At 38.1% G+C, this 26,420-nt stretch overlaps 1 protein-coding gene across 1 annotated transcript in view; it reads right to left on the bottom strand.

Moving 5' to 3' along the window:
• Tpk1 (thiamin pyrophosphokinase 1) overlaps window positions 1-26,420 on the bottom strand; it is a 237,946-nt gene that overhangs the window by 39,764 nt on the left and 171,762 nt on the right. The window contains exon 8 of the mRNA XM_042677185.1: window positions 20,309-20,420. Within this exon, the coding sequence (XP_042533119.1) occupies window positions 20,309-20,420 (112 nt within the window). The remainder of the gene's footprint in view (window positions 1-20,308; window positions 20,421-26,420) is intronic.

A 26,420-nucleotide genomic window follows, 5' to 3' on the forward strand; every position in this document is an offset into this window, starting at 1 on the left:
ACATTCATCCTAAACAGAAATCATTGTGCAGTGGCTGACTTTTTTTCTTTTTACAACTGCAGGACAGCACTCCGATTTCTAATTTAATTAAAAGTTGCCTTAGAATGTATTAGGCCCTACAGAGGCTGAACTGCTGAAACTAGGCTGTTTATTCAGCGGTATCTACTTCGGCTTATTGTCAAGTACATGTCTGTTCCTGAAGTGGAAAAATGTTCCACTGATAAAATGATGTATAATAAATCATTCCTGTGGCTCTTGGTGTGACTCAACCAAAGGAATGCTTTCTGGGATATTTAAATTTCACCTCCAAACACAGGAGTTACACTATTTGGGAGAGAGGCAAGTTTAACGACTGTTAAAGGTAAGGAAGAAGGGGTAAGGAGGGATGGATTGTCCAGCAGCCAGAGCCTGCCATCCTGAGCACAAGCAAGAAGCTGCTGTAAGTCGGGTAAAGTATTTTAAAAAAGAGGAAAGGTCAGGGTCCTGGTCCTCAAACCCAGTCCTTCATTTTATTCCATTTAGACTCACTGATTGATTAATCTTTTGCAGATATCACTAATGACAATGGAGAACTCCAGCAGGAAGAAAACAGCTCACACCATGCCATATGACCAAACCATCTTTCCCATATACTTGATGATGATGATGATGATTTTCTTCTTCTTTTATGCCAGTCCTAAGGCTTGAATTCAGAGTCTAGTCATTGTTTTTAAGCTTTTATTGTGTGTGTAAGGTTAGCACTCTCCCATTTGAGCCACAAACTCTACTTCTGACATTTTAGTGGTTAATTGGAGATAAGAGTCTCGTGGATTTTCCTGCCCGGGCTGGCTTTGAACTGTGATCCTCAGATCTCATCCTCTTGAGTAGCTAGGATTACAGGTGTGTGCTACTGGTGCCTAACATTATTTTTTTTTAAAGTAAAAGTCCTAGTCTAGAAAAGAAGTCACAGTTGATTAGACATTCAACAGCATATCTGCTGGAGTGATTTTTCAGATGAATCTTAAAATGCATAGAGTTGGGATAGCAAGGGTTGCAGTTTCTTGCTGAGTCCAAGAGGGAGTTTCTCAATATAGGAAAAGTCGTTCTTGGTCTGCTAAAGAGACCCATGCTCCCTGTGGTCCATGCCCTCTTGGCTATGTATGCTATGTTTGGTGCTTTGCTGAACTCCTTTAGCTGAGGGTCACTCAGGCCACTGGAGATGGTTACTCTATCCTGCCCTTTGTCTGAGTCTGTTACCCGGTGAAGCTGACAGGGGAGAGAGAAGATGGCCTCTCTGTTTGGGGCATAGAGCTGCCTGCTTCAAGCAGCCACTCAAGCTTCTCGTCCATGTGGCCAACAAGACTGCAGTGACAAGAGCATGGAATCATGCAGAGCCAGTTGTTTCAGACTGGAATGATGAGAGAGCAGAGAGGCGTTCTGGACAAAGAGAAAAGGAAGGAAGTAATATAGCAATCCTGACCTACAATACCTCAAGCTGACCACAGTGATTCTATTTTTCAATTATCCAGGAGTTGAAGTACTGAAAGGAATCCAACAAGGCCCCGGACCTCTCAAAGCCCTGCGGGCAACAGCTGGAATCAGAAAACTAACAAATAAACTGTCAAAGTGATGGCATTACTCTCGTTCTCTGTGTCTCCGGTTTGAGTGTGCTGCAGAATGGTATCCCTTAAAGCAGATAGGACAGTAAGTCTGCATTAGAATAGGAGGGATTTATGGATTTTTGGAGCGGCTGAGTTTTAGGGGAATGGAATTGCTTACTCTGCTAAATAACGTTTTACTTTTCTGAAGTCAAAGTTGTTTGATGGCACGTAATCTATTTTTCCTTACTTCCAAGAAAACAAGTGGATATATTTCGCTATGCTACCAGGAAACTAACTGTGTGTACATGTCAACACAAGAAATCACTAATCTTTGTGCCCACTCCCTGGCAAATAATAATTTGGTGATGGACATGTAAATCACTGTTATGCTTGCCAGTTTGTATTTTCCAGCATGCACAAATCACTTTGCCCTATTCAGGAGTCGTGTGTGAGGTGCCAGGCTGGAGAGCAGCGGAGAATGTAAGGGCTTTGCACAGGAACAGATTTCTGCCACCACCGTGTGGCTTATGAACATGAACAGATGTTCCCCCCTTTACAGAAGCTGTCCACCTCCAACCTTGTGTTCTAGGATCCAAAACAGTGTTTTACACAAATGCTGAGCTTTTATTATTTCTGATATCACAGGGTGTCATATCATAAACATCCAATGAACAGAACTCTTAATTTTTTTTGTTTTGTTTTAAATCAAGGACCTATTTGAGAATTCGGTTCTGGAGAATGATGGGACTGAAAATATTAAAGGCTCAAGAATAGTATGTGTCAATAACAGGAAAAGCTAGAAATATTTCACTTTGGTGGAACACCCCTTTTCCAGAAGCACCCATGTCAGGTACCTCCTGTGTGACCAGCTCATGAACGCAGCAGAGGGCAGCTTAGCTTTCTCTCTAGCCCTGCTCTGTCTTGTCTGCACAGGAAATACCTGAAGAGACTGAAAAGATCTCAGTTCTGAGCCTATACCTGAGACCAAGTAAATTGACTCCCCTGCCCCTGGCAGGCACCCGTATCTGTTACAGATCCTCAGGTGATTACATTGTGCATCCAGGGTTAAGAACCAACTCTTACACTTGCATTTGCTTCAAATAATATACTGAGAGGTAGCAAAGAAGGTAATTAACCTGTGGACTAATTTATTATAAAGTTATCAGGCAAGTAATCTCTGCTAAAGCCTCTAACAGTTTGTCAGACAAAAAAAAAATCTCCATAGCAGTTCTCTGAAAAAAAAAAATCAGTTCTACTGCGTATAGACTTCAAATGTGACTTTAATGATGTTAGTTAACTTTCTGCCATGACAAAACATCTGGCAGAAACAAAGGAGAAAAGGTTTATTTTGGCTCCTGGCTTCAGTGATTTCAGTTCATGGTCAGCTGGCTGCATTGCTTTGTACCTAAAGTGAGGTTGAACACCAAGACAGCAGGCATGTGTAACACAGGCTACTCATCTCATGATAACTAGAAGCAGAGAAAGGGAGTCTGGGGACAAGATCTATCTTCCCATGGCAGATTCTCAGTGTCACTTATGGACCATCAGTGTATTAATCCATTCATGAAGCCAGGGCAGCCTTTACCTTCCAATCTTTTTCCCAAAGCCTGTCACCTGCCAAAGAAGGGCTCAGATATATGAGATTGTGCGAGACATTTCATATTCAAATTATAGCACGTGTGCATGCGCGCGTGCGGCTATGTGTTTGGAGAAAGGTACATGTATTTTTAAACAAATTCTTGTATGTTTATTGAATGCATGTAAATTTTATTGAGGAAAGAATACCACAACTTTAGAAAATGGATACATTCCTGTGTGTTAACCTAAGTTACTTACTTTTACTGCATAGATTTAAAACCCATTATTAGAAATATCTCAGGGCAACAGAATTAACTGTCTGAGGTGCCTCTGGTTATATAATCAGATGCCTACTATGGATGTGGATAAAGCTCCATGTCCAAGTTTTGGGCTTTCAAGTGGCTGATAAAACACTGGCAATCTACTTAAGCTTGGTTTGGTAATCTACTAAAGAAAATTTGCTGTGGCAAAAATGATGGCAAGACTTGCTTAGTCACAAATTTAGCTAAAATAAAACCATGTTTAGGCCTTGACTAGTGAAGTGTTAAAGATGGCTTTGAATCTTCAGAAACTTCAGAAAGGTTTAAATATAACGGGAAAAAGTTTGATATTCAGTTCTGGTGAAAATATTCTACTATAGCTGTCCATCATAATCTCAACTAAAATAGAAGTATAATTTATTATTGTTATTACTTTGGTGATCAGATACACATTACCAATGTACAAATTACAGCCTCTAATTCTAAAGTAATTATCAGCCAATTTCAGAGTTGTTAGCAAGATTAAAATTATGAATATATTAGCTGATTAACCCTCACGAATCAAATTTTGATTAGATAATACTACATGCTAATATGTACACCATTCAAATTTCTTACAAGGCTTTTTAATATAAAAACTTTGTTAAAAATTTCAATAATATATGCACAACTACTGAGGGAAAATGTATGATTGATAGTTTTTCCTTAGAAACCTTATTAAAGGTCCTGATTTGGTTGGCCTCCAACTGTTTTGGCTCAGAATTAGGAGTTCTAGTTTTGATGATGGTTCATGTTCATTGATTAGGAAAACATTTCACAGGGCATTTCAGAAAGCAATTTAATCACCAGCAATGTGGAAATATGTGGAATAATACTTCATACTGAAGTTCTTGATGATCTAGTTTTCCAACTTAGTAATGCTTTTAAAGAAGCATCAGTAGCTTTAAAGAAGAACATCTTAACCTATTTATTTTGTGTATGTCATGTATTCAAATTCTGCAGCCAACAGGTAGTGGGGAAGATATAGCAGATTGAAAGGGTAGCTAGAGGAGATGTAATTGGGATGATACACATTTGGACTTTATATCTTTCTTTCCTTCCTTCCTTCCTTCCTTCTTTCCTTCCTTCCTTCCTTCCTTCCTTCCTTCCTTCCTTCCTTCCTTCCTTTCCTTCCTTCCCTCCCTCCCTCCCTCCCTCTCTCTCTCTCTCTTTCTTTCTTTCTTTCTATTTTTGGTTTTTTTTTTGGCAGTCCTGGAGCTTGAACTCAGGGCCTGGGAATTGTTCCTGAGCTGCTTTTTGCTCAAGGCTAGCACTCTACCACTTAAACCACAGCACCATTTCTGGCTTTTTCTGTTTATGTAGTACTGAACAATCAAACCGAGGGTTTCATGCATGCTAGGCAAGCCCTCTACCATTAAGCCACATTCCCAACCTATATCTTTTCTTATATACAAGTGATCAGTCTTAAACCAAAAACCACCGAGTCATCAGGAGTGTTGGGATTAATAGGAAAAAATTAATTTTAGAAATAAAGGCTACTACATCTGATTTAATGTTTGTTGGGAAGAATAAAGTAATACTATCATTCATAATCTGAAGAGGAGAATGTCCTTTAGACAAGCTGATATAGAAGGAGAATGTGGAATCTTGAACATTGAATAGAACTGCTATAACAAAGGTAGCCTCTATCTTAAAAAAAGTGCTCAACAGATGTTATCTTTGTAGAGTAAGAAATGCTTCCTTTAATTGTTTCCTCAGATCATTGAAAGAAGGTTCTTGTCTCCCAGAGTCTAATTTCACAGAAGAAAAAGTATTCTATTTACTGTATTTTCTCTAACACAACCCATACGATTCCAATCGTTGGTATTAAAGCCCCAAAGTGACAATGTTATTCTTCTGTTTAAAAATTTTCCCATTGCATCTACAAATTGAATGCAATATTTGCCAAAATCCCAACATCATTCTTCAATGAAATAAAAAATGAATTAAAAAATTCATATGGAACCACAAAAGACCCTGAGTAGCTAAAGCAGGGGAAATTTGGTATAACAATACCAAACCTCAAACTTACTACACAGTTATAGTAATGAAAACACAAAAATGGACTGGAGGATCAATGGAACATAATAGAAGGCTCAGAAATAAATCCACAGTCTTATAGCCACCTAATATGTGATAAGGGAGTTAAAAAATACAGCCTGGAAATAGTGTTGGAAAAATTGGATATCCACATGCAGAAAACTGAAACTAGATTCTTATATATCACCTTGCGTGGGCATCAATTCAAAATGGATCACGGACCTTATTGTAAGACCTGAAAACATGAAACTATTATAGAAAGGAATAGGAAAGATAGTAGGACTCCTTGGTACATGTAGAAAATTTCTGAGTAAAGATCTAGAAACACAACAAATCAAGGAAAGCACTGAAAAAAATGAGATTGCATCAAAGAACAATGCCAATAATCTAAAAAGATAGTCTAAAGAATGGGAACCAGCTTGATATCATACAAGGGAATAGTATACAAAATATACCTTAAGAAATTAAACCTTCAAAATAACAACCTAATTAATAAATGGGCTAATGAGCTAAAGAGAGATTTCTCAGAAAAAGAAGAAAAATGGCCAATAGACACGTGAAGAAATGCTCAACATAAAGAAAATGCAACATAAAGAAAATGTTCAATAGAATGGAAATGCAAATGAAATCAAATGATTCTATTTCACCCCAGTTCTAGTGGCCTTAATCAAGAAAACAATAACATGCTGGTAAGGATGGGACCAAAGGGAATGCTATTATACTGTTGGGAGGAATGTAAACTTGTCCAACCACTTTGGAAAGCAGAATGGAGGTTCTTCAAAAAAAACCCCAAAACCCCAAAACCAAAACCATAGAATGAGCCTATGATCCAGTAATTCTACTCCTAGGCATTTATCCAATAGAACATAAACAAGGTCAGAGTAAAGCTATCAGCTTTACATGTTTACTGTAGCACTATTCACCATAATCAAGGTATGGAATCAGCCCAATTGCCCCTCAATGGATAAACGGATCAAGAAAATGTGATATATATACACAATGGAATTTCACTCATCCATTAGAAAGAATGATGCTGTATCATTTGTTACAAAATAGAAAGATTTGGAAAAAAATATGTTGAATGAAGTAAGAGAGACAAGAGACAAGAGACAAGAGTTGCATGTTTTCCCTCATATGTGGAAGCTAGAACTAGCTTACACTCTAATAAGTAAAAATGTTAGGTGGTATGAAAGTGTATACAAATGGATTAACTGAAATATGATAGATTCAAGGGATAACTCAAATAGTGTAATACCTTAGAAGGGTAAAGTCAAAGTTGAACAAAATGAATTAACAGGAAACATGAACTTGAAAGAAATGGGGTGGGGTCATGGAGAGAGGGACAAATGAATAAAGAGAAGGGGGAGAGAATGTAGTCAGGAATTCAGTGTATGGGCTGGAAAGGTGGCTTAGTGGTAGAGTGCCTGTCTTGCATGCATGAGGCCCTGGGCTCGATTTCTCAGCACCACATAAGCAGAAAAATGACACTGTAGCTCCAGTGGGAGAGCGCTAGCCTTGAGCTGAAGAGCTAAGGGACAGCGCCCAGGCCCAGAGTTCAGGCCCCATGACTGGCAAAAAAAAAAAAGAAAGAAGAAAAAAAAGAATTCAATGTATATCCTACAAAATGAAGAAAAGTGAAGGAAGGGAGGAAGGGGTAGGTTGGGAGGGAGATGAGAATGTTGAAAGAGGTGACATTGATCAAGATGCACTTTACTCACAAACTGTTTTGTTAAATGGCAAACTCCTTTGTACAACTACTTAGAGATAAAATTCTCCCATTGCTTGTACAGCATATATTATCTTCCTTCTCTAATATATTTTCTTTGTCTCTTTCTTCACAACCTCTTCCTGGCACACATCAGATCCATCAGTGCTCCTGGACCTATCAGCATATACCCTTGCAAGCAAGGGAATGTGTTCTTTCCTTTCCTTTCCTCTTTACGCTCTCCTCTCCTCTCCTCTCCAGTCCTCTCCTCTCCTCTGTCCTCTTTTCCTTTCCTTTCCCTCTCTCCTTCCCTTCCCTTCCTTCCTTCCTTTCTTTCTTCCTTCCTCCCTTCCTTTTTGCTTTCTTTTTATAGTTTTGAAAAGACTGCTTGTAATTGTGACACATTCTCACTTACCAATAGGAAAAAAAATAGTTGACAGACCATGAACTTTTGACTTCAAGAGCAATATTCATCTACAGAGATATATCCATCTATCCATAGGTTATACAGCATTTGAGAACAACTATGTGTTTTGCCAGACTTAAGAAAGAAAACATCTTACTTATCCTATTCATAGCCCTAAGGCAAAATAGAAATCACTGTAATAGATGAACATAGACATGCATGAGTATCACAACAGACTTAGATCTAATATTTTTCCATGTTCATGCTGCCATCCTCCTTCGATGGTTCTTGGCAATACTTCTGGTTATTTTCATCCTCAGGTGGAGCTGCCAAATCCTTTCCTAAGCTTTATCCATCCCCTTGCTCAGGTCTCCTCAGTTCTAGTTCTTGCTCTGCTGCCAAGCTCCCCTACCTGGCCTTGGCATCAAAATGAAATTCTGTGATAAAAGAAAGCTGCCCTAACAATCAGTGTTTGCAGGGCAAACACCACTTCCTTCAATCCTTCTCCTTTAACAAGGCAGAAGGAATACAGCTTTGAGTCTTACAGTCCTTTTGTTGATAGTTGGCTTTTGCTTGTGGTATGTACTGCTTCTTCCCTCTGGCCCTTTTTCCTTTATTTATTCAATTATATTACCATAAAATTTGTTTTTAAGTATGGGAGGACATAAAATAACAGTATTTTAGTGTCCGTATTTCCCAAGATGAAAATTAAAAATCTGATGAGAGCTGGAAATAATTGAGTAATAATTCTGATAAATATTCTAAACACACCCTATGGTGTACTATCTATCTAGTAGAGGGATCATTAGAAATTTAATTGCTATGAGCTCACATCAGAGAACTTGGGTCAATCTTAACAATCCAAGTTTTTAAGAAGTTTCAGAAAGTATGTCAGCCTTTGTAAAGGCCTTTTCTAACAATGCAATCGGAAGCACTTTCCATTCCCCCAGGGATCCAACTATGATAAACTAACTGTTCATATTTACTAATCAAGGAGGTTAACATGTACTCGGAGTACAATTTCCTGTTGTATTATCTAAATTGCTTTAGAAACAATTGAAAAAGGCAAAAGATTCTGGGATTCGTTCCACTCGAAGGTATAAGGTACAAAGTGAGCCATTATTAATACTTCTGAGCACACACAACAGAAGAAAAGCACTCAGTACCTTGCCACTCTGGAGGTTCATGCATATTTAAATGAATTAATTTATTTTCTGCAATTTACTCTTTAAGAGCTTAAGTGGCCATTTGCTGTTGCTTATTTCAGGATTCTGTGCCCTTGTTCTCTGAGTCACCAACTTAGAGCTGGAGTGCTCCAGGTGTATTTATGCTTCCAGAGTATTTTAAATTACCCATTAGGAAATCCAATTTCCTATTTATAAGCCTCAAAAGTGATTTTCCACTGTTAACTTTTTCTTAATTAAGGGTATAGGCTTAAATTCACAGCTGAATTTTCCGTACTACAGTTATTTATTGACTCCATGACAGTCAACATTTTAAGAATGTCATCACAATTAGATCCTTAGTAAGTTGCTTAGGAAGTGTTAATTGTGACTTCTCTTGGGACTGATATTTTGAAGATAATGAAAATCATTACTGTTGACAATATATATTGATTATTCTCTGTACCACGAACTGTGGAGCAGAGAATATCTCATTTGATATTTTCCATAGTCCTGTGACATAGTTTCTCATCATTTCAGTTTTAGAGAAAAGAAAATTTAGGCTCAGAGAAATGAATCACAGGTCAGTGCCTAGTAATTAGCAGAAATGATAACTCATCTCCCTCTTCATTCCAAAATTCACAACTAGTTAAGGGAAAAGGATTTAAGCAATGTGTATATGTTACAATGTAAAGCTAACATAGTCTTTAAGAGACAGCCAAGAACTACTCTGAAAATTCAGATAAATGAAAGTTCACATCCAGTTGGAGCTATGGGGACATCTTTAAGACAAAATTGTTGCTTTGAAGAAGTGCAGCAAACAAGTGGGCTTTAGAAAATTAAAGATGTGTATTTCAGGACATTAGATAAATGGACCATTGACCTTGAACAATGCAGGACTCTGAAAACAAGGAATGTAAGAGAATAAAGGATTTGGTTTTATTGTGGATTGAAGTCCCAAGCCCACTGCCAGCTAATGGGCTTCCCAGATGTGAAAAATCCTTGAATTCAAGGAATAGTACTTTGGGGCACAGCAGACTATAGCATCATGATGAAGAGAGTTCCTTTAAGGCTTCCATTTTAAGATCTCTCATAGGATATCATAGCGAGTCATACTGTCCGATATACAGAAAGGAATTATACATCTTAAGTATTGTCTCATTGTGCTCCTCATCTATATCCATAAGCTTTTGGCTAAGTCTCTTGGCCATGCCCCAGTACCCATCTCCATCTTAACTTGCTTAGATCCATAGAGTCCATTATTCTTGTTTCTTCCTGGGAGAAAAGCAGCTTAGACTTCCACTCCTAATCATGCGGTTCAAGTTCAAGCGTGAGGTGTACATGGCCATGGCTCAAGCTAGCCATTCTTTCCTGATAAGCTACTTGTAGGTTTTGTCATCTAAACTCAACCCTGTCAGAATGATTTTGGCCTATGTCTCAGGACAAACCTTGTGTCTCCTGCATAGTCAGTGTGCTACAGGAATCTGTTTAAGGGACTCAGCACTCAGCAAACATTTTCTCAGCACTTACTCTGTTCAGGAAGCATTCTTGATGAGAGAACAGAGAACGGCACTGCTAGTGCTGCTCTCTTGAAGCATAATTTATTAAGATTTCAAAGCATAATGACTGCAGTGAAGAAAGTAAAACAGGGTAATGTGCTGGGGAGATCTTTGAGAAGGGAGGAGTGGATGTTCATTTAGGCACGAGCCCTATAAACAGTGCCCCTAGAAAGAAACATCGAAGCTGACACTCAAATAGCACAGTGTGCAAGGTCTACCAGAGGTCCTGAGGAACAGTATTCTAAGCAGAAACTCAGCCTAAAGTCCTAACACTGGAACCAAAAAGGTCCAGGGGATTTGCACTAGACTGGATGACACACGCACAGTACCATGAATTTTAGTGTAGGTATGGAAGAAGTTCATTAAAAGGCACCATAGTTGTTAGTGGCATTGTTTTGCTTTAGCTTTCAAAAGATGGCTTTGATCACTTTATGAAGATGCTTAAACAAAGTGATCCATTAGGATACTTCTGCAGAATGTCAGAAGTGGGAAGAACCAGGTTCACCCTAAAGGGGTGGAGAGAAAGGGAGAATGCATACATGGCTTTTGGTCTGAGTAACTGTGAAGATGTTTGCTGACAGTAGGATTGAACATGCTTGTGTTTTTGTAATGGTCATGATAATTTAGACAAGTTCTTAGACATTAATTCAACAACCATTTCCACAACTCTGTACCCAATTCTCTACTGGAAAGTAGGGAAAAGTTATAAATAAGGCAGGTGGAGGTCTATTTTCTGGTGCAGATTATACTGCAGGAATTTCTATGCAGCGAAGTCAGAGAAGGGAGCTAAAAGAATACATGTTTGGGAAGCAATGACATTTACTTAGAACTACAGGTCAGAATAAGATCAGCTGGACACAGCATACAAACAAAAATGAAGGAACACAGATCAGACCAAGCAAAGAAGGGGAGCATTTTCTGAATGGGAATGCTAAAAGTAAAATTATTGACTTCAAGGTAAAAGCTTAATTGTTTTCTTTAACTTGTTGGTGAATATTCAGTAGCACAGCGCCTCTCTTGAATTTTAGATGGTTTAGGTGCTAGTGGAATGAATCTGCTGGCACTCCACTCTCATTTTTTTCTGGTGGGTCATTCCTTATTTAGTAAACATTTATTCATAGGAAAATTAAACGGAAAACACAGCTAACTATAAAATTTGAACTACAAAACGCTACATAATTCATGACTGCCATAGCAATTAAATGGTAAATCATTAAAAACAGTGACTGTTTAGATAATGGATATATAATGTATCACCTGCAGACCAGGTACACAAGTTGCCATCTTCCCGACACTCATCTACAGCCTTCTTTTCAACCTATGGAAGCCTACTGAGTCAGAAGTGAGAGGTATTATTTTAGGTGAAATTTTAATGGTTTTATTGAACAAAAGAATCAAAATCACGAGTATTTATATTTGCCTACAGGGCATTTAGGTCTAATTACAACTGCTAGAGACATGCTTGGGAATTGTGAGCTGGGTTATACCAGTCCCCATCGACTCTGTCTTCAGTTTTTCAATACTATTTTCTAGCAGAAAAATTTTGAATTGAGGAATTATTGAAGTTCAACAATTAGTTCATGCTGTGGCTTGGTACTGGACCTATCTATCGATCTATCTATCTACATATTGATCTGTCTGTCTGTCTGTCCATCTATGTGTGAGTGTGTGTGTGTGTGTGTGTGTGTGTGTGTGTGTGTGTATGTATGTACAGAGAGGTTACAGTTACATAAGTTAGGTAATGCGTATGTTTCTTTTTGAACAGTGTCACTGATTTCCTCATTTTTCTCCCAGTTTTTCCCTCCTGACCCATCTTACAAGTTATATAGTTCACTTTCAATATAATGTTTAGAATGAGTACCACTGCTACATTTGTTCATCCTTTGTCCCACATTTTCTGTGCCCCTTTGCCCTCTCCAAAACAGATAAACTTACAAACAAGAAAAAAGGTACAGAAAACAAAAACTCCATTTCTTGGAGTTCATTTCAATAGATATTATTTTATATGATCATAAGCACACAGCTATTGAGCCTTTGTGATCCTCTTCTAAGAATATCCTCCTTTGGTTTTACTCTGTGAATGTCTAGAGAGCTGTATAATTTATCAGGTCCCGTGTATTTTCTGTCTTTTAGCATCTAGTGTGTTTACTTGTAGATTTATAGGCACATTCTAGTTACCACAAATTAGGGAAACCATGTAGCCTATGTTTCTTTGGCTTACTTAGCTTCATCTAATTTTTTCCAAGTCTTGCCCTTCATATAGTTGGGCTTAAAAGGGTTTCAATTCAACATGTCAGTTATGAGTACAATGCATCTTGATCAGTGTCACCTTTGCTATCATTCTCCCCCTTTACTCTCAACAGTATATTTTTTAATCCATTCTCTTTGATAAGTGTTTTAAACTTCTTCAACCTTGATTTCAACCCACTGTCCTAGCCCCTTATGTTGTGGTTTGTTATATGGTAAAGACTTGTGTCTGTTACCACAAGTGTCAGCATCTAGAATTGTCTTCATATTAATAGGTAACAACATTTCCATTTCTATCCTAGTTTCTAAATTCAAGATAGAGCTAAGTAGATCACCTTCAGAGGGTCTCCCTCACTGAATTTCCTCTTACAATCTTTCCTTGGACAACTGTCACATTTCCTCCAGCTTTTGGAACTCTGAGGTTCCACTGATTCCCATGAGATTTCAACGTATGTAGCTCTCTTTTATCTTGGACACACGTCCTGCGTCACTGATCAGCTTCTTTTAGAAAACGTGGTAACACTTTTTCCATCACGCTCTCGGCATGCACGCAAGTCTTTTTAGCTTTTGTAAGAATGGAAATCTGTTTTCTGTTCTTATTGTGCTATTACTTCTCTGCCTTGTCAAGAGTAACCAAAATATCCCTTCAGCAGAATGCAACCCCTGTAATCTCTCTAGCATCTGGCCGAATTTATGAGTCCTTTCAGTGGCAACTGGCTTCTTGGGTACTTGGCATAATCTTTTCCTTTTCCAGCCCAGCTACCTGTTCTGTCTGTGCTTTCCAAGAACTCTATTTCAGGTTCACCTATAAATATAACAGTTTCCCAAGGCTAAGTAGCCACGTTCTCAATTACTTTTTCTAGTGGATAATGCTAAAAAAAAAATGTGTGAGGACTACATACGAAAAGGGACTAACTTTGAAAAGGAGCCCTGTTATTAATCTGTGTTATTTAAGTATATAGTTTAAAGACATTGCTAAGTAGGAGGGGAACCAAATCTCAAGGTCCATAAACTAAACATACAACCTAGCTAAGAGGATAAAAGATACAAAATAATTGGAAGAAACATGAGCTCACTTCTTTACTTTTATATTGTTACAACTGCCCCATAAGAAAGAGTAAAAGAAAGCTAAAAAAGTATTTTAATGTTTTCCTTCTTCTGCAAAGCACTCACTAATGAGAAGATCAAATTCATTAGCCTAGGTTTATATAAGGACACCTGACATCAGAGTGTGTGTGTGTGTGTGTGTGTGTGTGTGTGTGTGTGTGTGTGTGTGTGTGTGTGTGTGATTTTCCATATCTAAACGTAGCAGCTAAATGGAATACTTTAGACCATGGTTCATGCTCCAAATAGTAAGGAAATGAGCCAGACAAAAGGACCTGAGGGAGCAGAGGATGCATTTGAAACTCAAAATTTCCAGTGAGGTGAAGGTTCTCACAAATGTTTCCACTGTCATTTCCTATGTGGCTCCTTTCTTCACCTTCTCCCGTCCACTCCCACCACACAGGGTGACTGTCTTTCATCACATTCACATTGAATAGAACATCACTTTAAACTATATCTACTCCTGGCAAGGTCTACAAGTGTTTCCAAAGTCAAAATTCAACCTACCTTTCATTATTCTAATTGCTTTCAAGGTTGATGATAAGGAACACTTGCTTCATTATCTTTTACCATAGTGCAATTGATTCTGTGCCATTACAGAATTCGTGTGGATAAAATGCACTTGCTCATTAAAAAAGTGTTGTTAATTATATAAAATCTGCCTGATGAGTATATTGATGACGGATACCAAACCCTTTAGGCAAATGCATTGCAGTAAAGCGAGTAAGAAGTGCATTTAAAGAATGGTGCTACCTGCCACATACACTGATGAGTTTCATGCTTTTAATAAATGAAAATGAAGTTGAATAAAGAAAACTTCATGAACAGCATGATTTGAAATGGCCCTCGAAGCAAGGGGAGATATTAAAAGGAGAGCATATTCTGGGAATACCACATCAGGGTTATATGTTACAGAGGGAATGTCATTGGAGCTCAAAGGCTGTTAGTAAGATTCAGGAGGAAAGACCAAAATACCACAGTTCTACTACTAAGAATAAAGAAGATATGCTAGTGCAAAACATGGAGATCATTTGTATAAAGTTATCCTTTCAAAGAGAGAAAACTGAATGGTAATGGGAGAATTGTGCTCATATTTATTCATAACTGCAGGAAGAGCAAATCAGGGAGAAGACTGCTAGCAGTACTGTGGTCCTTATTCACTTTGTCCCTACAACACTCTCCTTTTTAGTACTGCATCTGTCTAGAGACTACTCTTATGTACTTAATTCCATTTGTAATTAGCTTTTGCCATGCTAGGAAAGAGGAAATAAAGATTCTTTATTCTTATTTATGTAATCAGCCTTTGGTAAGATACAAGTGAATTGAAACACTACAGACTTCAATTTCTTCTTCCCTTAATTATATATCAACTTTAAATTGCCCACAACTCGATTCTCTTTCCTTGATTTTTCACTAGCAGAGTGTATAGTAATACCTTTCTAAATGGTTTAAAATAACAACTGGTTATCATTTGTAGCCAATAGAAACACCAGAAAGCCTTCTTGCTTTAATAATTTTATTTTACTAAGCTCTTCCTTTAAGATGCACACATCCACAGAGAAAAATTAAGATTAAGAATATAGCTGGAAATTAGCGTGTGATTAAATGTGGTTCAGAGAACAGTTGAGTGAAAGAGGCCAATACAACTTACTTTTTGGCACTTAAGTAGACTCTTAGGCAGAGCCTTAAAATAGTATAATCTTGCCTTAAGTTGAGAAGATAGCCAAGGAGTAATGTTGCTTTTCCAGGTGGCTGGGGAATCTCAACCCCACAATAAGTCCTCAAAAAGTGATCTACTACAACTAGAGCTTCAAGCCTATCTCAGGGCAGATGTCTCAGTCCTGGATTTACTGTGATGCTCAGGTGAAGACAGCCTTCAGCTGGGATGGCAGGGATACTATGAAGTCATACAGATACTACATCTCACAAGGTTTATTAGGCCAGCATCCACTCCAGACAGCTACCACACAAATGCCCCTGATCCTCATCCTGTACTTCCCTTGCTGTGAGGACACTAAGGATGAGAAAAAGGTCTCCTTAGAAAATTAAGCACCTGCCATGTATGATATAGACTCAATTGCTTCTGACTTTGATAGCCACAGTTTTCAACAGAAGGAAATCATAGTCACCATTCATCAATCTTTGTGCCGATAAACATCCAAGTAACTTCCAAGTGCCAGAAAACTCATTGGTTCTAGAGTAAGAACTTAAATTCTATAGTCATCTTTCCTTTACATTATTAACTCACAAATATTTGCATTTTTCTACTACATTTAAAGGTAATCTCAGGGTAGAAATTACAAAGAAGACAAGTTGTAGGCTATGCATTAGTCTCTACATATTTATTTTGCAAAAGGGCTTAAAGCATTTATTTTTCTCCTGTTTGGATACTTGATAGTCATCTCAGAGCCAGAGATTTTTTTCCTCTTATTTTTGAGGGGGAAGTACTAGAGTTTGAACTCAGAGCCTCATATTTGCCCAGCAAATATGCCCTACAACTTCAGCCACATCTCCTGAAAGCCAGAAGTCTTTATAGTCTCTTGATAATTTGATTCTGCAACTTCTCTGGAAGAGGAAAAAAAATACTGTGTTGTTTTCTTGTATATGTGATTAGCTTAAGAAGTTATCTGTTCTCCAGGTACTCTTTACCTTGATTTTCCCTTGAAGTATAGCAAAATATACTTCATTAATACGCAGATATTTACTTCATGATTAGCTTTGAATATGTTCATATATTTATATGTATGAAAATATATAGATATAGAGATAGCTCTTTATTCCTGCGTACTGGGCATTTCCCTAGCTGGACCTCCTCCTTACTGTAATTTAGACCTACTGTTCTTAAAAGATTTTGATTTTTCACATTTTGGCCTGCAGACAACTTAGAGAACAAAGTGGTTCTTCACTGTTGAAAACCCTGCCAAATAGTTTAGCCCTCCTGTAATAAAACCACTGCAGCCCTGCTACTATTCTTCTTTCTTTCCTTTTTCTACCTCCAAATCTCTAGGCATTCAAATACCCTGTTGAAACCATTTATTCCTCTTTATGAAGGCCAAATGCATCTTTTTTCCACTTGAATTTGTGCCACAAGTTCCTTGAAAACCATAATGAATTACAACATTTGGTTTATAATCACCCAGAAATAAGTTATCACAGTGAACCGAAGTTACATTTAAATTACACATTCTGCAATCTTCATGGATACTAGCATCTGCAGTTCACACAGTGGAAAGCTTATGACATGATTTTAATTGCTAAGGTGTTTATTGCCTTCACTTACAGCCTGCCCAATTTTGGGGAAAAAATCATCTAGAAAAAGAACGCTGAGACCGGCTATTCACCATGTCCAAAGCTTTTGAAAATAGGTTACACAAACAAATATGATGAATCTTTTTTTTTGTGCACACAAAGGACCCAGCTAGAAAATATAAACTTGAACAATTCATTTAGCATCTTATGCTTCAGTTTTCTCATCTATATGATGAAGATAATGACATTGCACATCAATATGAAGCATAATGCTATAGGAATAAGCACAGAGAAAAAACAGGCAGGATGCATGAAAAGCTATTCTGGAATACAAAATATGATTATTTGGGCCCAGAAGAAAATTATACCCAGTGTGCTGTTCCCATAGTAAAAGTTTATTCACAACACCCCTCGAATCTTTCTCTACAATTCACATAATCACCAAAGTTATTGCTTTCTTGTCTTGATATATTAACTGAATGGCTGAATGCACAGAGCCTACATCTGAATCAGCACAAAAATGAAACCTGGAGGAGGGAAAATAGAAGGGGACTCCTGAGCTCCACTCCAGTCATTCTCATCAGTCAACCTGCCCACATAAATACCGGGAAATCAACTCCTTCAAACAACTTGGGAGGTGAACCTGAGTTATAATAGTGTTCCTCAGTGCAGGTCTGTGAAAAATTGACCTGCACACAAACTCCCATTTGTCATATTCTCTACAAATGCACGTTAATTGTTTTCATATTTAAATGCCCAGACTCAACCATAAAAAATGCATGTTGTCAGATTGTTGGGAGTTTTCAGAAAGTAGAATAGGATAGCTGTGACATATAGTGAATTACTGTTAGTTCTTTGTGTTCTAGCAGCACCACAAAAGGGCAAGGGCTGAGTAGAAGAAAAATAATCATTCATTTCTGGTTCTAATTCTAAAATGTAGAAAAAGAACTGGGGATGAGTTAATGAACTGTATTTAATCCTAGTTTGAAACAGTCTGTATTCATTAGTCTTATATGCCTGAAACATTATTTGCAAAGTATCTGAGGATCCTTCAGAAAGACACAATCTAGAATAGAACAATATTCTTCATTGTGTTTATGTCTACAGCTTATCCAATCTCCTCTCAGAGTTTGTCTGCTTCATAAAAGCTGGAATATGAGAGACTCTAAATGGATCACAGATGAAATCAGACTATGTTAAGAACTTCTGGCATCAGATCTCAAAACAGGTTGGACTGGGGGAAAAAAAATCAAGCCCTAGGCTATGTGAAGATGATTATAACATTTCCCCACAAGCAATTGCTTACTGTCATTGATCCAAAAAGCCAGCACCCCTTGACCAAGCTATTCCTTTTTGCTTCTCTAAGCTAGCACCCCTTGACCAAGTTATTCCTTTTTTCTTCTCTAAGCTGATGCTTGGATGCTTAAATTTACAATGGATCAAGCAGGGTCCTGGGACCCTGCTTTTCCCAGGTAGTAGCACTGAGTAAAGCAGAGGCCCACTTATGCTAAAAATCTACCACTTTTCTTCAAGCCCACACAGCATCATTCACACATATTTCTATTATGTTTCAGTAAGTTCCTATTGTCAGTTGGTTAGAAGACTCTTGAACATACTTTTTGTTACCTATAGAGAATTGGTATCTAGCTGTGTTTTAACTCTATTGCTTTGCATGCTCTATGAAAATACTTGCATATCAAAATTAGATCTCATAAATATGTAGAGAAAATAACTATCTGAAAGGTCGAAACATCCATTAACAATGCAAACAAATAACAACGTATTGCATTTAAGCAGAGGAAAAAATGATCACAGGCAGGAAGATTAAGAGTCCTACCTTCATTATGCCAAACTCCCCCTTTCCAGAGAAACCTTGTTTAGACAGGATTGGGATGTGCATTGGGATGTGGGAACAGATGATGGAGGGATATTCTATAGCACCCAAAGGATCATAACTTATATTGTGACTCTTCCCTATGATGGAGAGATGATGAAGTTGGGCAGTTGCCCCTGTGGCTCTTCCTCTTCTGCTCAGCGCTCCTCCCATTCTGGTAGCAACCCCGAATACACTGCTAAGTCCAGGAGAAGGGACACCACTGTCTAGTTTAGGTCCTTGGAAATAAAGGGAATTGTAAAAGCAGAGCAATTATTTTAGGTTTTCAAAAACCTAATGGGAGCCAGCTCACGTCAGAGTCAGCCTCAAAGCTGTCACACACTACTGTGCACGGGAGGAGATACTTCTTACTGCCCTTTCAAAGTGATGAGTCTCTAGACATGTGCCTCAAAATACCTCCAGGTTTTCTCTAATTGTTTCCGCAGCGGCTCATAGAAAGAACTTCAAAAACCACCCTTTCATCTTCAAAATACTTATTTCCATGTGGAAATCTAAGTGTTTCACATGTTACAGAAGATGACACAGTCCCATATTTTTCTTGTGCCACCTTAGAGGTACTGGTTAATCAGGGGATGATTGTTCTGGCGTTCAATCAGTGGGCTTTATTTTTTATTAAATTAATGTCATTTGTAAAGACACTAGAGTCAACTCATTTCATAATGTCTAGTGGTGGTATAGTTTTTTTCCCCCTTGAATCAGCATTTAGTTCATAAACAAATCCCTCTCGCTCTCTGTTCTTTTCAAATTAGACAGTTCTTGTATAACTGAACTCTAATATGGTTCAAAATAGTTGGGAAACATTTTAATATTTAATAGAATCAGCTAATCTGTGATACTTCAAAGGTTTTCCTATGAAAAGAACTTGGAACTTTAGTTATCACAGCTACCACTTCAACGCTGAGTATATTTTATGTAGACGAAATTATGAAGGAAGTTGGGCAAAGTTCTTAGATATGACATATAAAATGAAACATAAAAGAAAAATTAGGCTGCACCAAAAGTAATTCATTTAGCAAAGTAAGTTTTGAGAAATGAAAATCTGAGCCAAGAAGCATAGGAACATGTTTACAAGTCATATTTACAAAGACTCAAGAGCCATGACTCTTACAACTTCGTGTAAAACAGAGAATAACCCACTCAAAACATGAGAAGAGTCTTGAAGAGAAAGTTTTTCAAGGAAGATATACAAAGTAAATTAGAGATCATTTGTTATCAGAAAACATAAATCAAAACTTCAAAGAGATGTTGTTTACATAAAGTAGGCTACTATAAGTAACAAAACCAAACCAAAAATAAAGAACATAGAAAAATAACCAATTGTGGTGAAAGTAGAGAGATTAGGACACGGGAAGGTTGCTCGTGGAAATGTAAACTGGTGCTAGCACCTCCGGCAGTTTCCTTTCAGGCTTTGCCCTGGGCTACCAGCCACTTTACTACTAGGTTTGTATGGAGAACAACTTCCTTCACGGAGCACGTTTACTTACTGAGGTTCCACTTCAGACCTGTTGTCGTAACCTGCTTGCAAGGCTGTCCAACAGGAATAAGGCCACACCAGCTGCCTTCCATCCCAGTGTCCACGCGCAATCTGTGCTTTCCCTGCAAGAGAGGGGCGTGCTCATTAGGGAGGAAAGAGGAAGAGCAGGCAGGGTAAAATGTTCACTGGACACATGCAGTATCCACGTGCCATCCTAGGATCTGTGTGTGCCTTACCACACTTAATCCTAAAGAAAATTGACTTCGTGCATGCTGAAGAATCCTAGAAAATTCCACCTGGCTTAATCATAACAATAGTGGTCCATGGTAGCTTACTGTCAATGATTAGTTTTACGTATGTGATAGTAGAAGCTTGAAGAGCTGAGATGTATCCAGGAGCACACAGGTGGATGACTCCACACATGCCGATTACAGGCTGCAGCCATTCCTTATGCTAAACACGTGAAAAGAATTCTAGAGCCACAAACCATCACTGTTCAAGTGTATTGATAGTGCTTCCTAGGGAAAATTTCTGCTTGAAAACTGGGGCACAGAACTTCAGAATTCAGTGATAATCCTGCTAATACCTTGAAAATCCACCTCTTCTATGCATTTCCACCACATTAAGAGAGGCCTAGGGAGAAATAAAATCACAATGTATTTCCATTCTGTTATGAAAACATATGAGCTGGGTGGTGGTGGTTCATGCCTGTAATCTTAGCTACACAGGAGGCTGAGACTTAAGAACTGAGTTTGAAGCCAGACTGGGAAGAATAGTCCACGAGACTCTTATCTCCATTACTCACGGAAATGTCAAAAACAAAACAAAACCAAAAAACCCTTGAGCTGTGACTCAAGTGGTAGAGTGCTAACCTTGAGTGAAAATATGCTCAGGGATAGTGCCAAGGTCCTAGGTTCAAGCTTCAGGGCTGGCGCGCGCACGCACGTGCGCGCGCGCACACACACACACACACACACACACACACACACACACACACACACACCCATATAAAAAAGAAATCATCTAATAAGCATGCTAAGTAACTATTTTTTTCCCTAAGCAAGTTTTCATCAAACATTATAAGCTATTCTGCCCTTTCCTTTAGAAAGAAAACTTTATTTTGCTCATAGCACAAGCTGCCTGTATTGCTTTGTGTGTAGTTCCCTAAACTGCCCTCCCTTGACTGTGCACCACAAGAACTTGAGTTCTGTTTCTCCCTCCCGTTCTCCATTCTACCATTTTCCATCATAGAAGAAAGTATACCTGAAGACAGAACTTGTAAATATAATGCAAATGATCACCCCTAAATGATAAATATTGGTGGTCACACTACCTAACTGTCCTTTACAATGAGAGGTGCTGAGGACAGAGCGGACTGTAGAAATTCTCATCTTTTTCGAATTGTGTCTGGTTCAGTTGGCAAGGGATAAGCACTGGTGATGGCTTTTCAGGAAGGAGGAGCCTGACTCTGTTTCCTGTTGAGGGCTGTGCTCCTGGAGCACCAGCACCGAATACTACACTATCCGACAACTGACAGGTAACCTGAGGCTCCCGGGCACTCAGCGGTACTCAGGCACAAGACAGCAGTTGAGGAAGAGTAGGAGTCTCTGTCCCAGACCTTTGCACCTGACAATGCTGTTGTTATTTCTTCATTGCTTGTCAGATTCCCATGTTTCTAACTTGTCTCATTTTCAGTATGTTCCACTTAATGTCTACTCCTGATTGTTCATTTTTTAAACCTGTTTTTGCCTGACTTAGACAGTGTGGTAGTGGCCAGCTAAATTCATTGGTATGTTTGACATTCTAGGTATGTTAAAAAAAAGGAGGAAATATTTTTTTCAACGGATGGATATTAACTCCCTATGGAAAGATTCTTTAAGTTATATCATATACAGCAAACAGAACATCACACGTTTTATTAGCCCAGAGAGACAAGTGGTGTTATAAAACCACTGATGTAAATGGCACACTGGTACACTTTCTTATCTAGACTTGCTGGGTACTCATTGCCTTCCTTATTACTCTAAGAACCAACAGACCATAACATTTTCACTCTGGGAATAAACTAGTTTACAGACTTGAGAAGTCACAGAATGGTTTGTTCTTAGCCTACAATCAATTAACATTGTTCTCTTTGTTTTGTTTTAAAAAAGTGTTTCCCCTACCTGAATGGTCTTTGTATTTATAAATATGCAAATTTTTCTTTTCTGGTTAACCTGGAGTAGCATCATGTTTTCTTCCTCTGTCCTCAAGCCTACTTGACATCTTTAAAAAATGAACAACCGTAGAAAGGAAGTTTTGTTCATGCCTTAGATTTCTCAATTGATAATATATGCTGGCCTGTATGTGATCTGACACAGGCAGCATACGACCTGACAGTCGAGAACCTCTCTGAGGATTTATGTCACTGCTGCAGACCAGAGGCATATGAACTAATCATTTCCTTCCATCTACTCTCATGAATCATTTCACTGTTCCATTTTGAGCTGGGAGAACTCTTTGAAGTCAAAGGCAGTTCTCCACAGCAAAGAAGAAACAAGAATCACAGTTTGCTTTTCCGATTGTGGCTATTTGAACATATCTAACAACCTTAATGAGGTATGAAAGTATAATTCAGCTAAAGGTAACACGATGTTGGATGTTGAACACCATGTGGAGTGAAAATCATGCTTCTGAGAATGCTGAGAAGACAGAATCATGGGCTCACTTTCCCTAGGCTTTTTCCAAGCTATAGCAAAATACATATAAATAGATACCTGCCATAGGGTAAGAAGTCACTGTCACCTTGTTTTATATTATTCTTCCTCTAGGCAAAGAACTGCCAAACAAGAGAGAAAAGATTAAAGCTCACCCTAGGTCTTGTTTTTGAAAAACACCACACATAGAGGTGCCTGGATTCTGTTTATATCTCTAAATTTTTAAATCCAATAACTGTGCCAGCTTTTATGCAAAGATACCTTAGAGTGGATCTCTCGAAAATACATTCCAAATTAACAAGTTCATCCACAAAGGATTGTGCACATAAATAACATAAGGACCTCTTTACTTAGTATAGAAAATTCAAAGAACAGATGCCAAGGATAGTTTATAAGGTGGAAAATCATTCATAAAATTGCTCTAAATTTTCAATCTGCACCCTGTGGCTAACTGCAGCTAAAATAGCTAGGACACAGCCAGACCCAGTATGAACGGAACACTGCTGCAGACTAATTAAACGTAAAGCTAACTCTGGAAGCTCATCTTTTGTTCATTTTGTCCATGAACTTAAAAAATTTACCAACAAACGATTTGAGAAATTAAATAGCCTGCAGGAAACAAAAGTGAAAGAAGCCGAGATCAGGATGTGGATTATGTGGATTATTATAAGACATGGGCTGGTTTATCTGTTTGGGGACTGCTGAAAACACTGAAAGCACCCCCCAGAGATGGTCTCCCCAGAGAGCACGCACCTGCAAGACCTCAGAACGGGGAAACCTGTGGGCTTCCTGGATTCTGCTCTGTAAATGCAGAATCAAAATAGCAGTGGTAGTAGGTTTGTTTGAGCCTGTACTGAATCAATGCTACAGATGTGTGTGTGTGTGTGTGTGTGTGTGTGCGTGTGTGCAATATATATGCAGGTATATGTAATTTAAGGTATTTCCTTTAGAAAATGCATTCTTATATTATCTTTAGATAGCATTGCAGGGTTTAAAATAACATTAGATAATGTTCCAAAGTTCTTTCTACACAATACTAGTCCCATGATCAAAGAGAACTGAAAAAAATTGCTAAGTGACTTGTTCTCTTAGAAGTTGTAACACTTATGCTACTATGTTCCATGATTTAGGGGAAAAACATATAAATAAAACAACTGTTTACTTGAATTAAGTGTTTCCCTAATGTCCTTGGCCATAAAATCTCCCTATATCACACAAATATACTCACAAATAACCTGCTGACTTTCTACCCAGAATCCTAACCTAGAATGGTTGTTACTTTGTACACATCTCCTATAGCTATAGAATTTGGGTTTAGTATTTTCACATTCTGAAGTCAGGTTTGTTTTTGTTTTGGGAATTATTCAATAACCTTAGGTCAAAGCCTTGTAATTTCTGTGGTTTTTTTGATAGGAGTAACTACACCTTTCTTATTATCAGTTAATAATAAATTATTATCCTAAAGAAAACCTTCTTGATGTTAGCAGAGTTAGTTTGCTTATTCAGAAGTCAAAATATCATTGGTATTATTGGTCTCAGTAACATTCTACAATGATAAGCTCATTTACTTATTAACCTCCTCACACTGGGTTATTTCACAGTAAAACTGATAGAAATCAATGGTCATCCTTTATTTCTTTTACCTCTGTATTTATACTTTCTTACAATGTATTCTGCCCTACCCTTATGCTTTCCTTCCTTTTATTCTACTCAGAGAAAGTAATCTGCAGAGTGCTCTACTGAAAATTGTCAAAAATTTACTCTTGGCCCCTCCAAAGATATTGACATTTCAAACGATGACTTCTAAAGGTAATATTTATCCTGAAAGTAAACATTTCTAACAGTGAAAACAGGACAGGTCACACTGAAGGATGTATTTTTTGAGTCAGAGTGATCTCAAGAGTTTTCAAATTGCTTCAGATAAATTCTCTGCTCCTTAACCAGAATAGGAGCCGGTAGCCGGTTGCCTGCATTTTGTCTACTTCTGCACTATTTCTCCAGCCTTAATCTAGGGGAATTTTAAAGCAAAGGCTAAAGCTTATGAGTTAAATGGTAATTCTCTATATATTTCAGCTAGGAGAAATAAATTCTAACTGCTACAATCTTTAACTGTGTCAGAAAATGTTTTGCTACTAAATTGATCTATCAAATGGGTTCATATTATGTTTCTAAAGATAATAACATTTTTTTTCAAAGAAAAGGGCTTGCTATTTTTTTCCTACTGGATTTATAACATAGGGGAAGGAAGATGTTGTTTGTAGAAGAGTTGATTGGTTAATTAATTAGAGCAAAAAGAAAAAAAATATCCCCTTGAAATAGGTGTTAAAGGCTATGAAACAAAACTCTTCTAATTTGAGTAGATGAATAGATTTCATGGGAGGCAATTTTGTTTTTCTGGTTATGGGACTTCAACTCAGGGCCTGGGTGCTGTGGCTAGTGCTCTACCACTTTGAGCCACAGCTCTACTTCTGGTTTGTGAGGGGACTTTTTTGCCCAGGCTGGCTTTGAATGTGATTCTCAAATTCCTGCTTCCTGAGTAGCTAGCATTACATGTGAGAGCCACTGACACCCACCAGGGCCTTGTATTTGCTAGACAGGTGCCCTACTACTTTAGCTATAACCTTAGTATCTCTAGTCCTGTTTTGCATTAGTTCCTTTTTTTTTAAAGTTACCCCTTTTTTTCCCTATGAGGCTGGCTTCAGTCTACAATCCTCTTATTTATGGCTCCTGTGTAGTTGGGACCACAGGCATGGTCTGTCATTTTTTACTTACTAATTGAGTCTTGCTAACATTTTTGACCAGGCTGGCCTCAAAACTTCTTTTCCCTGCACCTCCTGCCACCTCCACCTCCTAAGGATATGACATCACAGGCAGGAGTTACTCTGCCCAGCCTCAGCTTTTGTACTGAATAAAGCTATGTACAATGTCTTCTAAAACAGACCACTGCGGCGATCATTTCCATTTTCTCATATAAAAATCTCCAGGCACTGCTTCTGCTTGGAGAGAAAGTAGCAGAGTTGATGATATTTGATTGAATGCTCCATTTCTAAGATTTTCCCTCTACTTGTTTGTAACACAGGATATTGTGAAAGAGTTTAAAAAGAAAACAACTTTTTCTTTATTTTGTAAAGTAGCATGGTGGTCAAATTTTATTATCTACAAAAAAAAATAACGAGTATTTCACTTGAAAAGGAGGGAGAAAAGCGAGGCCACTTGGTATACTGTAACAAAATACTATAAGCTGATGAATTACAAACATCAAAATTAATTTTCTCACAGCCCTGATGCTGGGACGCTCAAGACCATGGTGGGCGGAGTCAGTGTGTGGAGGGGACGCTGCCTTTGGATGATAAATGGCAACTACTCACTAGGCCTTTCTTGGGGGATGGGGCAAGGCTCGCTCTCAGGCTTCTGTTTAAGGGCACT

Source organism: Dipodomys spectabilis, unplaced genomic scaffold (assembly GCF_019054845.1).
Source record: "Dipodomys spectabilis isolate Male_0828 unplaced genomic scaffold, ASM1905484v1 ptg000034l, whole genome shotgun sequence".
In the NCBI taxonomy this organism is placed as follows: domain Eukaryota; kingdom Metazoa; phylum Chordata; class Mammalia; order Rodentia; family Heteromyidae; genus Dipodomys; species Dipodomys spectabilis.